This window comes from Anoplolepis gracilipes, unplaced genomic scaffold (genome assembly GCF_047496725.1).
Source record: "Anoplolepis gracilipes unplaced genomic scaffold, ASM4749672v1 Contig19, whole genome shotgun sequence".
NCBI classification, from domain to species: Eukaryota; Metazoa; Arthropoda; class Insecta; order Hymenoptera; family Formicidae; genus Anoplolepis; species Anoplolepis gracilipes.
In genome coordinates this window covers 825,949-842,525 of record NW_027328667.1, presented here as the reverse complement: position 1 = coordinate 842,525, position 16,577 = coordinate 825,949, and the positions used below count along the sequence as shown (strand labels likewise).

Below are 16,577 nucleotides of genomic sequence, written 5' to 3'. Positions count from 1 at the left end.
CACAGCGCTGCGCAAACGGTTCCAGCGATGCCGAGTGAATTGAACTTTCTCTGCCAGCAATTTGATCACTCTGTTGCTAAATTCTGTTGTTTCTTTCTGCATCTCTTCTTTATTAAAAGAAAATATACATCTATGCTTGGCGCATTAGAAATCGGACACGTTTCTTTCTCATGCAATTTACTAAGCGTTTTACTAACCTTTTTGCTGTTAAATATTAATTTTTTTTTATTCTAACAAAACTTTCATAACAATTTTGAACGTAGGACTCATTAGTTGTGTACTTTTTTATTTCAGTTACTAATTCGTTGCAGTTACTAATAATGTTACACTATACTTGAAAAAAAAGAGCCATTCTCCAGAATATTTCCGAAAGTGAGCAATAAATTAGGAAAACAATTTAAAAACAAAATCATAACAATTAATTGCGTTCATGTACTGTATGTTTGTAAGCTATGAGCATTATAATTACAATCTGTATAATTATTACCTTTATAAAGATTGTTCTATATTTAAAGAAGTCTCCCTTTATTGCGTGTGTGCGAGTGTAAGAAGGGAAATCGAATAGTTGCGTCGCGCGCGTTCGAGAATAATATTGTAATCGTTTTCGGACGTAACAATATATGTATATATAACCAAATCTAATCTAACACCTAACGTCTTCACCATAAATATTCAGATATATATAATTAAATGTTAATTTTTGTTGCTAATTTATTGCTATAAGCGTGAATTCATTGCTCCATTAGCAAGAAAACAATATTAAAAATAGAAGTTCTAATTTATCATTAAGCTAGTACCTCCATTTCCAAAAAATACTTATATTGTATACATATAAGTATTTTTTAGAAATGGAGATACTAGCTTAATAATAAATTAGAACTTCTATTTTTAATATTGTTTTCTTGCTAATGCAGCAATGAATTCACGCTTATAGCAATAAATTAGCAACAAAAATTAACATTTATTGTAATTATATATATCTAAATTTTTGTGGTGAAGACGTTAGGTGTTATATATATATATATATATATATATATATATATATATATATATATATACACATATATACAGGATGACCCATTTTAAACAATATGGTCAATTTTCTCGTAAACTAAGCGAAATATCGAAAAATGGTTCAGACATGTGTTGCATAGTTTCGAAGGGGCTTATCATAAGATGATGCCATTGGTTTGACCTTGAAGAGTCACATGAAGGTCACGTGAAGGTCATTTTAAATTTCTTAAATGGAACACCCTATATATTTTTGCATATTCTTGTAGCTTATCTCGAGAGCTTTCCAAAACACTATAATAAAATGTTTTTTCATTAAACACTTCTCGAGTTATAAGGCTTCAAAGTTGCAATATTTTGACATAAAATACAAGATATCTTGTAAAATATTCATTTTTCAATTATCTTACCCTAATACTTTTATACACAGAATAATGAGACGAATCAATTGGTGTAAAGAAAACACATAGTTATCTTTAAGAAAAAATTTGAATTTGCAACTAGCAGTTACACATTTTTACTTTAACATAATTGTGTTTTCTTTACACTAATTGATTCGTCTCATTATTCTGTGCATAAAAGTATTAGAGTAAGATAATCGAAAAATAAATATTTTACGAGATATCTTGTATTTTATGTCAAAATATTGCAACTTTGAAGCCTTATAACTCGAGAAGTATTTAATGAAAAAATATTTTATTATAGTGTTTTGGAAAGCTTTCGAAATAGGCTACAAGAATATGCAAAAATATATAGGGTGTTCCATTTAAGAAATTTAAAATGACCTTCGCGTGACCTTCATGTGACTCTTCAAGGTCAAACCAATGGCACCATCTTATAGCCTCTTCAAAACCATGCAACACATGTTTAAACCATTTTTCGATATTTCGCTTAGTTTACGAGAAAATTGACCATATTGTTTAAAATGGGCCACCCTGTACATATATATATATATATATATATATATATATATATATATATATATATACATATATACATGCCTTAAGCGTTACAGTAATCGCGATTCCCACATTCTGTCATTTCTGGTCTTTTTTCGTCCCTGGTATTTCTATACATTATATTTGCGACTTTTAGGCACACAGTGAGAAGAGTTCATTGTTATACGGTCGCTAGATATCAAAAAGTCGTGTATGTCAAAATTTTGGAGTGCTATACAAATGACAACGGATATGGACGAGCGATACGCAATGATGGATTCTCATGTCCTAGCGACCGCGTAGCAATGAACTGTCTGTTCTGGCTGCACATTAATATTTATACAAATTGGTCAATCATTTTTAATTATTTTTTTAATAATTATTGCGAAAACCACAAAACCATGTAGAAATGTTCATGTTCAGTTTGATCCGCTCTACCTGTATACGAAAGATTTTTTACAAATTATGAGCGTATATACAGGCTCCGGTAATAATCGCCCCACCTCTGTAGGGCAGATAGAGCAGGTCAAACTGAACATAAAAGTCCTACATCATTTTGCGATCTTTGTAATAATTATCGAGAAATTAATTAACAAAGATTGACAAATCCGCGCGAGTATAAGCGCGCGGCGAGAAGGCCCATCTCATTGCTACGCGGTTACTAAACGCGCTACTTATACGCATCCAGTCGTAGACCGCTCCTTTTATCATTCAATGAGCGCTTAGTAACCACGTAGCAGTAAGATGGGCCTTCTCATCGCGCGCTTGTACTCGCCCGGATTTGTCAATCTTTGTTAATTAATTTCTCGGTAATTATTATGAAGATCACAAAATGGTAGAGGACTTTCATGTTCAATTTGACCTGCTCTATCTGTCCTAGAGAGGTGGGGCGATTATTACCGGACACCCTGTATATATATATATATATATATATATATATATATATACACAAATATTCATTTTCTGATTATTTTACCCTAATACTTTTATGCACAGAATAATAAAATAAATCAATTGGCATAATTAAAACACATAATTATGTTAAAGTAAAAATGTGTAACTGCTAGTTGTAAATTCAGATTTCTTAAAGATAACTATGTGTTTTCTTTACATTAATTGATTCGTGTCATTATTCTGTGCACAAAAGTATTAGGGTAAGATAATCGAGAAATGAATATTTTACGAGATATCTTGTATTTTATGTCAAAATATTGCAACTTTGAAGCCTTATAACTCAAAAAGTATTTAATGAAAAAATATTTTATTATAGTATCTTGGAAAGCTCTTGAGATAAGCTACAAGAATATGCAATAATATATAGGGTGTCCCATTTAAAAAAAAATTGAGGTGACCTTCACGTGACCTTGAAATGACTTTTCAAGGTCAGACCAATGGTACCATCTTATGACCCCTTCGAAACCAAACAACTTATGTCTGAAACATTTTTCTCTAAACTAAATAATTAGAGAGATATTTAGGGTGGAACATTAAAATAGGACACTGTGTGTGTGTGTGTGTATATATATATATTCATTAGCACCGTTTTTGTGTCGTCAAACGACAATTGTATATATATATATATATATATATATATATATATATATATATATATATATATATAGTCGTTTGAGGACACGAAAACAGTGCTAGTGAAAACATTGGTTATAACAGCTAAAGTTAGTTATAGAAATTGACATCAGTTGAATCAGTTGTGTGAAGAAATCAGTCATCTTTCGTTGCTTCTTCACACAACTGATTCAACTGATGTCTATTTCTATAACTAACTTTTGCTGTTATAACAAATGTTTTCACTAGACCTGTTTTCGTGTCGTCAAACGACAATATTATATATATATATATATATATATATATATATATAGAGAGAGAGAGAGAGAGAGAGAGAGAGAGAGAGAGAGAAAGAGGATTGGAAAGATGGCGGTTAGAGAGTGGAAGCAGTAAAGTAAGAGTGCGGAAATGTGCAAGGTTTAAGAGAAATGGGAAGGAGAAGTGAGGAAAGAAGGAGTGAAAAGAGGAATGCAAGAGGTGCATGAGAAAGTGGAGGGAAAGAGAAGGGCGAACGGAGAGAGGGAGTATGAGGGCATGAAAATCGCAGTGTGGAAAGAAATGACGTGGAAGAGCTGGTGACGCTTGAGAGGAAAAGCGAGAGAATGAGCAGAATAAGAAAAAGATAGGTGGAGAAATAGTGGAACAGAAAACGGAGGGCTGAAAGTGGAAGCGGAGTGAAAGAAGAGGCCGGAGACGAGGAGGAGTGAATTAAGAGCGGAATATATGACGTAAAGAAATTACGGCGAGACTGGGAGAGGAGGATAATGGAGCAGATAGCAAAAAGAGGTCGATAAATCGATATCGATAAAATGATGCGAGGCGACGGACGGGAAGGGGTGCTGGATAAGCATGATAGATGGCGGTAGGAGCATAATGGATGGTATAAGGAAAAAAGAATGAACAAGGGATCGATATCGATACATCAGAAGGACGGGGTATCGATTTGGATAAAGGTGGGCAAGAAGAGTCGAGAATCGCTTGTAGTGACAGGTGGAGGTTATGTAAGAGTGCTGACTAGACAGGGAGAAGTGTGGAAGAGCGTAGACGAAGGGAAAGAGTGAAGAGACGTCAAGAGGGTAACAAGAAGAGTGGAGGGAAGCCAAGAGTGGAAGAACGTGAGTAAAGGAGCGAAAGGAAGGAGCGGAAGAGAAGAGGAAGTGAGAAGGATAATCAGGAAGTTAGAAGCAGTGAGGGAGAGTAAGGAGGAGAAGGAAGAGGGCAAAGAGAAGAGAGGAAAGGACGGGTTACAGGGGAAGAGAGTAAAAGAATGGAAAAGGAGGAGAGAGATGAAAAATGAAGTGGAAAAACAAGTAGAGGGAAGAGAGAGAAGAAAGAGGGAGAGGAGAAGGAGAGAAGCAGGAAGTGAGAAAGAAAGAACACGAGCGACGGAAGCGGAGGACATAGGATGGGATAGACAGGAGCTGCATGAGAGGGGCGTGGGGTGGGGAAAGGGGAACAGAATGTAAGGTCACGAATTGGCTAGGATCGGGAAAGGGAAAAGATATGTGAGGAGAAGATAGAGGAATGGAGGAAGAATGTGTATAGAAGCATAGTGTGTAATTGAAATAATTTTTGGATTGTAAGGGGTTTGGTGTACCCCTAAAAACACCCCGGCAACCCGTTAAGGAGTCCGGAGGAAGGTATGAGAGAGAGAGAGAAAGAGAAAGGGTGAGAGAGGGAGGGAGAGAGAGAGAGAGAAAGGGTGAGAGAGGGAGGAAGAGAGAGAGAGAGAGAAAGAGAGAGAGAAAGAGAGAGAGAGAGAGAGAGAGAGAGAGAAAGAGAGAGAGAGAGAGAGAGAGAGAGAGAGAAAGGGTGAGAGAGGGAGACGGAAGAGGAGGACATAAGTATTAGAATGTAGAGTCACAAAATGGACAGATAGGGAAATGAGGGATGGGTAGGAGTGTGAGGATGTGTAAGAGGTTGTAAGAAATGGGGCATGAGTAAAGGTTTATTATATTGTTATGTAAGTGTAATGATGATGTACAGGGACTATGTGTAGATGTATGAGACAGAGGGGTGGAAAGGATAGAGAAAAGGAGTGGGACGGTAAAGGAGGGTAAAAGAAAGGATAGGAGAAGAGGGAGGGTAAGAGAAAAAGTTGTTGGGCGTGGGGGAGGGAAGGAAAATAGATTGTAAGATCGTAAAATGGCCAGGTACGAGATAGGGAAATGAGGAGAGTTGAGAGGGGATACATGTAAGATATTGAATGTATATAGTGTATATATGTTTATATGATGATGTAAGTGAAAGAGGAGAAGAGGAGATTGCAAGGGGTTTGGTGGATTCCTGAAAACACTCTGGCAACCCTTAGGGAAATCTGGAATAAATTCTATCTATATATATATTGTCGTTTAACAACACGAAAACAGTGCTAGTGAAAACATTGGTTATAACAGCAAAAGTTAGTTATAAAAATAGACATCAATTGAATTAGTTGTGTGAAGAAGCAGCAAAAGATGACCGATTTAGAGCAACAACATACAGATAAAGATACTACGGCATAATAGATACCGAGCGTAACAGCCGACGGAAGGTTTACGAAAAGAATATCTGTGAAACCACAAACAATGAATAAAGTTAATTGTCACATCGATGAGTTGAAGATAATTGATTTAAAATTGTATTAAGAGCACGGAAATTAATAACGATCGGCAATAAAATTGAATTTAAAAAGCAGATAGAGGAAGCCATCGCACGAACACGGTTCAAGCACAATAGAACAGAGGGAAAATGAAATAGTACATAAGGAATTTATAGCAGACAAGAAAATAGCAAACGATAAAGAAACAGATAATAATGAAACAAGTGATGAAGACTTTTCGATTGCAGACAACGAAAAGAAAAAACGATCCGAGCAAGCAAAGGCATGTTGATGTGAGATAAGACGAAACAATAGCGTCACGTTGAATAATAAAGAGAGACATTGCACGGGAATTAAACAATATAAAGATGAATCCGAAAATTCTGATACTTCGACTGAACGGGAAGGCAACCGGAGAAATTGATATACAAATGCAAACGAAAGTAAAAACTCAGAATGTCTACATAATATGTAATTTCACGATTAAAGATGTAGAAGGTAGTCTGACATATTTTTCGAGCAATTGAAAAATGGAATTTGAAGAGTGTTTTGCTACAGTGGGATCTTACATATACCAGATAAATTCTAAAAAGATCGGCCAAAGTATTGTATTATTTGAGAAAAGAGTACTTTGTAGAAAATTCTTAAACAAAAATTAAAAGATAAATTCCATATCAAAATAAATAATGCTACATAATCAACTATTTAAGCACTAACACCAGCTCGCAGAAAGCAGTTGACAATACATTTACCCCATGCAAGAAAATAGTCGAAATTACATTGAAGAAAATGCGCTTATCCAATATATATGGCATACCTGATAAAGAAGACAACAAAGCGCGTCTACGAAGCACGCACAATACGCGAACTAAAGAAGAAACTGGAAGTATAATCAAATGAGAGAAAAGATGCAACGGAAGACTACAGCAGAAAGAAAGCAAAAGCGCAAAAAACCTGTTAACAAAGCCGGATAAGAATCTGCTTTAATTGTAATTCAACAGAATACGATATAAAGAATTGTTCAAATGCAATTAAGGGTTAAAGTGTTTTAAATGCAATAACTTTAAACATATTATATTAAAATACCAGTAAACATAGATATTGGAAGCATCTATAACCATGCATAGTGAATTGCATAAATAACACGGACAATAAATTTATTCTTGTCAATATTGCAAGATAAAGTGTTACGCTCTGATCAGAAGTGATGTAAGTCTTATACAATATGTACAAGCATATTAGTGAACCAGAATTAAGTCAAACAACCCGTTTTCATTATTAATTACGAAATGTCACAAGACCGAAGGGCAATTCCAATTAAAATTGTCAGTTGGAAACAATACTTATGAAAGCATTGTACATGTTTCTATCAACTCAATGATGGCCGAGTTGATACTAGAATATAACTTTTTGCGTAACACAGAGATAGTTATAGGGAAAGAAAAAATCGAAATCAAATAGTTGCTGAAAGGAAAAGTTGACACCGCAAAGGAGAAGAACCCCGAACATATGATCTTTGAGAAAGCGATCTTTGCAAATTGTGCTACTATCAATGAAATCGAAGCTCCAGAAACGTATAAAAGCAAAATAGAAGTATTAATAACCAATTACGAAGGAAACTACCCGGTAACAAATTTTTATATATAATCAGATAGAAATGGTCGTATCTAATTATACAAATTTATATACGAAATTTGTTCATTTTATATATAATTATATATAATTACACATAAAATGATGCAGGCATTGTATATAAGTATGTATAAGCTTACATATACATATTTCTAATTGCAGCTATCAATCCATTTATATATAAATATACGTAACGTTTTATATGGTGTCATCTATAATTATACATATTTTTACACAATTATGTAGACTACTGTATAATTATATTCAATTCTGCATAACTATACATAAGAAATTTTTTATCGGGTAAAGTTCTCTTAATGAATTCGACGCCAGTTAATCTTCGTCTGTAGATTTCTCTCCAAAGGAAAAAAATATTTTAAAGAATTAAATACGTGAATGGTTAGCAACAAGTATAATCAAACCTAGCACGAGTGAGTATGCTGATCCAGTTGTTACTGTAGATAAAAAGATTATTTCAAATCGTATATATAGATTATAGAGCACTAAACAAAATAAATGATACGCGATAAATATTCAATGCCTTTAATAAAAAATAAGATAGACGCACTTGTAAACTTTTGTATATTTTCTGTACTCGATTTGAAAAACGGATTCTTTTACGTACTAGTAAATAAAGATTTAAAAATACACAGCTTTTGTCACACCAACAAATCAATACAAATTTATAAAAACTCCATTTGGTTCTGTAATAGTTCTATCAGTTTTCTAAGATTTATTGATGAAATATTCAGAATTCATATCCAAAAAAGTGTGTTTGTATATATACACACACATATACAAGCGCGGGCGCATATACACGCACTTTCTTGGATACGATCTCTGTACATTTCATCAATAAATATATATATATATATATATATGTATGTATATATATATATATATATATATATATATATATATATATATGTGGGGCATTCCATACGAAATCGACCACTTTTTTCCGCGGACATTTTTTATTTCCTTCATTTTTTTTTATGTTTTTGCACTTATTGAAAGTAGTTTCCACGATTTTTTTTAGATTTTTATCTCCATCCATACTCGACTTATAAATTAAGAAAAGAAATTAATAAAAAAAATTCAAATAGTTATTACTTTAAGAAGAATAAAGATATTGGCATTTATCAAGTGGTCATTTTTTTTATTTTTGAATGTAGTTATCGAAAAAAATATTGAAAAAATTTTTAAAAATAATTTGACATTGTTTTAGTCAATTTTAATCAAAATTATTTTTTTTTCCTTAATGAGACCCCTTCGATTTTTTTCTAAAAAATTGATGACATTTTAGACTTAAATACAAAATTTTTGAGCCATGAGCGAAGAGGGGATTCAAATAACTTTGATTTTTTAAAACCATTTTGTGCAATTTTTTTTTCGAAAATTACATTTTTTAGTTTTTTACATTACTCTGATAAAAAAAAGAGTATATAGACATAATAAATACTTATTCTAAAATATTAATAATAGAGAAAAAAATTTTAGTATTTTTTAAAACTATTTTTTCGCTGTTTTCCTCAAAAATAATGTTTATTAATTTCTTAGACAACTCCTATCGAAAAAGAAGCTTTGCAAAAAAAGAATAATTAAATAACATTAATTAAATAAAACATATTTTATTAGAAATTATAACACAATAACATTTATTTTTTAATAAATTAAATAATTTATTAAAATAATTAATTTATTATTTTTTTTCCTTTTTCTTTGTTTTCCTGTGTTTTTAAATATTTCATAAGAGTTTGCATTAGTAGATTGAGAAAATCTTTTAACATTAATAATTCCATAAATAATAAATAATTAATTATTCAAATTATTAAAAAATAAATGTTATTGTGTTATAATTTTTAATAAAATATGTTTTATTTAATTAATGTTATTTAAGGAAAAAGGTCTCATTAAGGAAAAAAAATAATTTCGATTAAAATTGATTAAAACGATGTCAAATTATTTTAAAAAATTTTTTCAATATTTTTTTTCGATAACTACATTTAAAAACAAAAAAAATGACCCTGATAAATGCCAATATCTTTATTCTTCTTAAAGTAATAACTATTTGAATTTTTTTTTTATTAATTTCTTTTCTTAATTTATAACTCGAGTATGGATGGAGATAAAAATCTAAAAAAAATCGTGGAAACTACTTTCAATAAGTGCAAAAACATAAAAAAAAATGAAGCAAATAAAAAATGTTCACGGAAAAAAGTGGTCGATTTCGTATGGAATGCCTCATATGTATAGCAGCAACAATCAAAGTTTTTTCTAAATGCGACTGTTTTATTATTATCCTAGAATAATTAGATCATCTATATAACTAAAAGCGATGTATATACATATCTCTAAAAAAACCTTTTAAAAAAAAGGTAAAAAAAAGGATTAAGTTCGCGTAAGAAACTGTTATATGTATTATCAAAATAGTTATTATTATTTTCAACCTATTATTATATGTTGGTGTTATTAAAAACTTTTCTACAAATTATTTTAATTTTATGTAAAATATATCCTACAAAATATAGCTTACAAAAAATAATGATATTAAAAAAATTGTACTAACAATAAGTCAAAACGAAAACTTATTTAAATATTTTAATCAAAAGAAGTTATATAAAATAGTTGTTTTAATTTTCTACTTTATATCCCACAAAAATAATGACGTTAAAAAATTATGTTAATTAAAAATATGCATACATCCTGAAAAGTTTAATGAAAAAAAAATATAATACAAAATATAAAAAATAAAATTAAAAATTAGAAATTAATAAAAAAATTAAAATTTATATTTATATATAAAAATTGAAAAATATAAATAAAAAATTTTAGTTAAAAAACTTAGCGCTGCTAAGCTAAACAATATGCTAATGAAATTGGTAGCGCCAAATAGCTAACAATAAGTTACAAATGTATTAATACTACTTATCAGCGAAACGTATACATGAGTCTTATTCGTAATAAAAATAAAGCAACGTGAGAATTTTCAATTATTATTAGAACAAGGATATATTATTCAATGAAGAATGTGATAATTTAAGAAACATTGGGAAAAGAAACATTTTAAAAATTCAAGTCGAAAATTAATGATACTATAAACACCGTAAAAAAGCTCCGATATACAAAAAACATAACATAATTGCAATCCGACGAACGTAATTCGTGCCAGGATTAAAACTTAAACAGCGATAGAAGCTTACAAAATATCAAAAGTAAAAATGATGATAGATCAAAAGGTGATAGAATAAAGTCGTAAAAATTTGTAACGACGAAGATCTTGAACGACAACTATGAATGATTATATGAAATTGTATAGAGATGTTCTTTCGATGACCGAAAAAGATCAGGAATGGCAGAATGTGGGAATCACAATTATTGTAACGATTAAGGCAAGATGGCGCCAACAAACTTAAAAGCACGGACTTGAAGGATGGAGCAAAATAATAAAGGGAGTGAAGCTCTTGCGGGGAGGGATCGCCATCTTGATTGGCGACATTAGTGCTGTCATCTTTTAGTAGTCAACTATATTTTTTAGCTGATTTGGGATAATAGTTGATAAAAATAAGGACTAATATACAAGGTTTGTTCAAAAAAAAGGTGACTTTTTATTTTTCTCGAAAAATATTTATTTATTCATCAATATCAATTTTGTCCCCTTCAAAGTAATCCCCCTCAGATATAATACACTTGTGCCAGCGCTTTTTCCAATCCTCGAAGCACTTCTGATATGCGCTTTTTGGTATGGTCTTGAGCTCTTCTAGCGATGCGGTCTTTATCTCCTCAATCGTGGCAAACCTCCGTCCTTTCATGTGTCTTTTCAGTTTTGGGAACAGGAAAAAGTCGCAGGGGGCCAAGTCCGGTGAATACGGTGACTGAGGCATGATTACGGTGTTGTTTTTAACCAAAAAATCACAAACAAGCAATGACGTGTGCGCTGGCGCATTATCCATGACTGGTTGTTCCACAATTCCGGGCGTTTTTTTCGTATTGCTTCACGCAAATGGCGCATAACTTCAAGGTAATATTCCTTATTGACCGTACGACCTTCTGGCAAGAACTCACGATGCAGCACGCCATTGTAATCGAAGAAAACAGTGAGCAAAACCTTCACATTTGACCGAACTTTTTGACCACTCATAAACACTTTTTTTGCTTAAAGTAGACTCGCCAAATGCCACAGTCAACATTTTAAGTGCGTCGGAGCACTTCATTTTATTTTTCACACAAAATTTAATACAGATTCTTTGATCCATTTTTTTCGATAGCAAAAAATTGCCAAGCACACCAAAACACGTCTAACCTTTATATCTGTCAAAAACAAACTAAAAATGCAAAATGGCTGATAATGTTAATATATGTTGGGGACATGTGTACCAACACAACAAAAAAAAATTCGAAAATCGAATGTATATAGCCCGCAAAATTTGAAAAATCACCTTTTTTTTGAACAAACCTCGTATATGTTTTATAAATTATTTATTTAGCTTTAAATAAAATTATTGAACATATTGAACATGAAATTAACACCTATTAATATACCTATATTAAAATTAACACATACAAATAATATATAATAAATAATATATGTATAATAAACATATAAAATAATAACGTATATATAAAATTATTGTCTCTTAAATAAAATTAATTTATTATAAAAATGTCTATAACTTAAATCAGATGAATGTGTTATATTTTTCGCAATATAAAAAAATCGTGTTTTAACATATTTTAAAATTATAATTTTTACTAATTGTATTTTATGACAAATAAATTAATTTTATTTAAGGGTTATAGGTATGTTAATAGGTGTTAATTTCATGTTCAATATGTTCAATAATTTTATTTAAAGCAAAATAAATAATTAATAAAAAACATATATGTTATTCCTCATTTTATCAACTATTATCCTAAATCAGCTAAAAAATATAGTTGAATACCGAAAGATGACAGTACTAATGTCGCCAATCAAGATGACGATCCCTCCCCGCAAGAGCTTCACTCCCCGTACCATTTTGCTCCGTCTTTCAGAAATTGACGTATGTCATGTCATTTTTTTACTAATGCACGAGTCAGAATTTGGCCATATCGCAGGACTGAAAATGAAATAGTAGACGTCGCCCGCGATATTTCAAGCCGGAAAACCTCGTATAATATGGAAAATATTTACATTAAATTATACATCGTTGTATTCGTTTCAAACAGTGCTACAACTTTTAGTATATCAAAATATCTACATTATTATAAAAAAAATTATGCATACCTCTCCGTTCTTCAATACAAATGAATTTTGTAATCAATCACTATACTCACAATAAAGTTTAGTTCAGGCCATTTAATTTTATACATATTTGATATGTATCTCTTTTAATTTAAAAGATAAAAGAGGGTGGCCACTTCCAGGTGGGACAGCCTGTATATATATATATATATATATATACATATATGTATACATATATACATATATATACATATATGTATACATATATACATATATATACATATACATATATATATATATATATATATATATATATATATACGTATATGTATACATACATATATGTATCTATGTATATATATGTATAATTGCTCCGTGAAATATTAAACACGAAAGAACGTACGCGATAAGCAAGAATCAGACTAATATATTGTTTATTAAACAAATTATTAAATTTTCATATATATACCATATATGTATCAACCTTCACTTTAATAACAATTAAAATATATACTTATCATTGACTTTATCATTGTCTCTATTTTAATAGTTCTAATTTAATGTAAAAAGTAAAAGAATGATAAAAAGTGAATATATTACGTGATATATATTACATGATATATTATAATCAGAAGCCTTTCCCACATGCAGTTCAAAATGTGAATCATTAATATTTGAATTGAATTAATAATATTTACTATTTTACTCATATACAGGGTGCGGCGCTAGAATTCGGACAAAATTCGATTTGAAGTTTTGGCTATATTATAATTCCGCCAGATGCGCTACGTGTCACTAATGTAGACATATACATATACGGGTAAAAAGTTCGTAAATAAAAAATAACGGAACACGTGTTGCATAGTGCAGAATTTAATCGAAAAATAGCGATAATCGAAAGCTTTCACGCTGGACGGATACTGCTTAAAATAATTAATTTCTTCGGATACCGCCGATCAACAGTTACGACATTGTACAAAAGTATACGGCTTTAGAGAAGTCTGAAGACGAATCTATTCCCAACAAAAAAGATACATAAGCGGCAGAGAAATACAAGACGCCGAAACTCATAAACAGAGTCCAAGAACTGATTTCAGAAGATCCGGGGACATCTCTTTGAAAATTAGTACACACTTTGAGGGTGAACGAAAAAATTGTGCGTCAGATCGCTGAAGAAGTGCACAACAAAACAGTGCATCCGCTCACACCAGCCGTTTGATGCAAAATTGACTCTTGGATATTGACACAAATTAGTCGATATTTTTAAATTATTTTCTCAATAATTATTCCAAAAAACGCAAAACGATACAGAACCTTTTTGTTCAGTTTGATCCGCTCTATCTGTACACGAAAGACTTTTTACGACTTACCAGACACCCTGTATATATATATATATATTATAACTGAGATATATATTTTATGTTTAGAAAATTTAATTTAAAATATATCAGTGTTATATAGTACCGCATAAGGTAGTTGACAGTGCCATTGCGATATATCCGCAGGGCAAAATGAACGGGAATGATAGGATCCTTAAAATCTCCATGCATTATGAAATACGTATCCGGTAACCAGATATCTTCGTAATGGTGAATCGCATTTAAATATTCATATCTGGATCTGTTACTATAACGTAATCGTGGGTCGTACCATTGTTGCTGCAGTAGGAATTCCACTTCGTATTTCTGTGAAAAGGATTAGACAATAACATAATTGAGGTAATTTGAATTATTATAATTTATGATTATATATGGAGATTATAAAAGTGTGAGTCTCATTCATTATTTTTTATTAAACTAGAACACAAAAGATGTAATTATATTACCAGACTGGATTCATCTGGAGAAGCTAAACTTAATAACAGCACGCTCACATTCACAGTCAATGTTCCTGAAACAATAAACAAATAGGACTTTAGTTTTTACATTTCGTTTATCCGATCGATCATTAAGTTGTACAAAGTGTTAATATTTGTTTTTATATTATTATATACTATTTGTTATAAAATAATATGCATATTTTTGCAACTTGAATAATATATGTATATTATATGTATATATATATATATATATACAGTACTGGCCAAAAATATATCACCTTTAGGATTTTTGAACATAAATTTAATTTAATTTACTTACTTATAAAATTAATTTTTTATATTATTAAAATTAAGTTTTTATATTATTTTATGAAAAATATTTTATTCGGTAAGTTGTATTTACTATCAAAACATATATTATGATATTATAAATATCCATGCACTTTGAATAAAATTATACTCAAAAATATTAAAGGTGATATATTTTTGGCCGGTACTGTATATATATATATCCCCTACAGCACGACATATTTAAGGAATATTGCGAGAATATTGTTTTGCAGAATTGGAATATTACATGCAAATGCTCCCGAACTATATTGTACACTAAATCTGTAACGATGCTGATATATTTCAAGTCACATTGCATATATATTTTTGCAACGTGAATACAAGATATTGCAGAATATTTCTTATTTGCATAATACTTATTTGTCCGATTTTTAAACAATTAGTTTCATATCTGAATTCCCTGTAGGATTGTTTCAAAAATTAAGCTGATAAAAAAATATATTTAATATTACTAGTTGTGTTTTTTGCAGGCTTTAGGTACTCTTATGAAAAAAACTTGAATACAGAATAGATAACACATATTGCGTCACATAACAGTAAATAAATAAACTAACAAAAGATATGTGATTGCATTATAATATAGAAGTAATATTTTGTAATATCTCCAATAAAATTTTTAATTTATAATATTTGCACAATATTACTGCAATATTTGTAATTTGTCACACTATTGAAATATTCATGCAATATTTTAACAATATTTCGTGCTGTATTTTATATATATATATATATATATATAATATATGCATTATATAATTAACATGTCAAATATATAAAAAAAGAATATGATAGCGCGGATATATTACACATTGTAATTATAATAAAAATATTCAGCAACGCTTTTTTTATGCTCAATTCATATTACGTTAACGAACATTTTTTTCTAGCAGGTTGGTCTATCAGTTAAATATTGTTATATTGTACATATTTAATAAAATTTATATTCTTTATATTTTAGAAGAAATAACTTAAAATAAATCATATTTCGTGATTTATATTAAACAATTGATATTATATAATACAATATGATAGATCGATCGGTGTAGAATTTTTTCATTGCATGGAAATTGTCCGATGCAAATTCCATACAATTGTAAACATGTAAAATATAAATATTGTATAGGTCTATGTGTTTATATATATATATATATATATATATATATATATATATATATATAGCAACATAAGCTGATGCTCTTTAGGAATATGCTGAAAGCTTTTTTCGAGCCATGCTGTGCACATGCTGCTATTTATTTGGGAAAAAGCTTGAAGTCGTGGTTAGGACTCGGATTAGTTTTATTCCAAAATAATTATTGTTGATTACACATTCATCCTGTTAGGATATATAAAGTCTCTATTGATTTAAAGCGCATTTGATCAATAAGACACTGCAACAAGTGCTCTAGTTTGCCTAGAATGTATTAAAGAAAACGATCAACAATACCATCTGATGAT

At 30.3% G+C, this 16,577-nt stretch overlaps 1 protein-coding gene across 23 annotated transcripts in view; it reads right to left on the bottom strand.

Annotated features, from left to right (window-relative positions):
- Phcl-1 (pH-sensitive chloride channel 1) overlaps window positions 1–16,577 on the bottom strand; it is a 235,531-nt gene that overhangs the window by 89,358 nt on the left and 129,596 nt on the right. For all 23 annotated transcript variants that reach the window (XM_072910072.1, XM_072910075.1, XM_072910076.1 and 20 more), the window contains 2 exons: window positions 14,778–14,842; window positions 14,417–14,637 (listed from right to left, as the gene is read on the bottom strand). In XM_072910072.1, coding sequence (XP_072766173.1) covers window positions 14,417–14,637; window positions 14,778–14,842 — 286 coding nt within the window. The remainder of the gene's footprint in view (window positions 1–14,416; window positions 14,638–14,777; window positions 14,843–16,577) is intronic.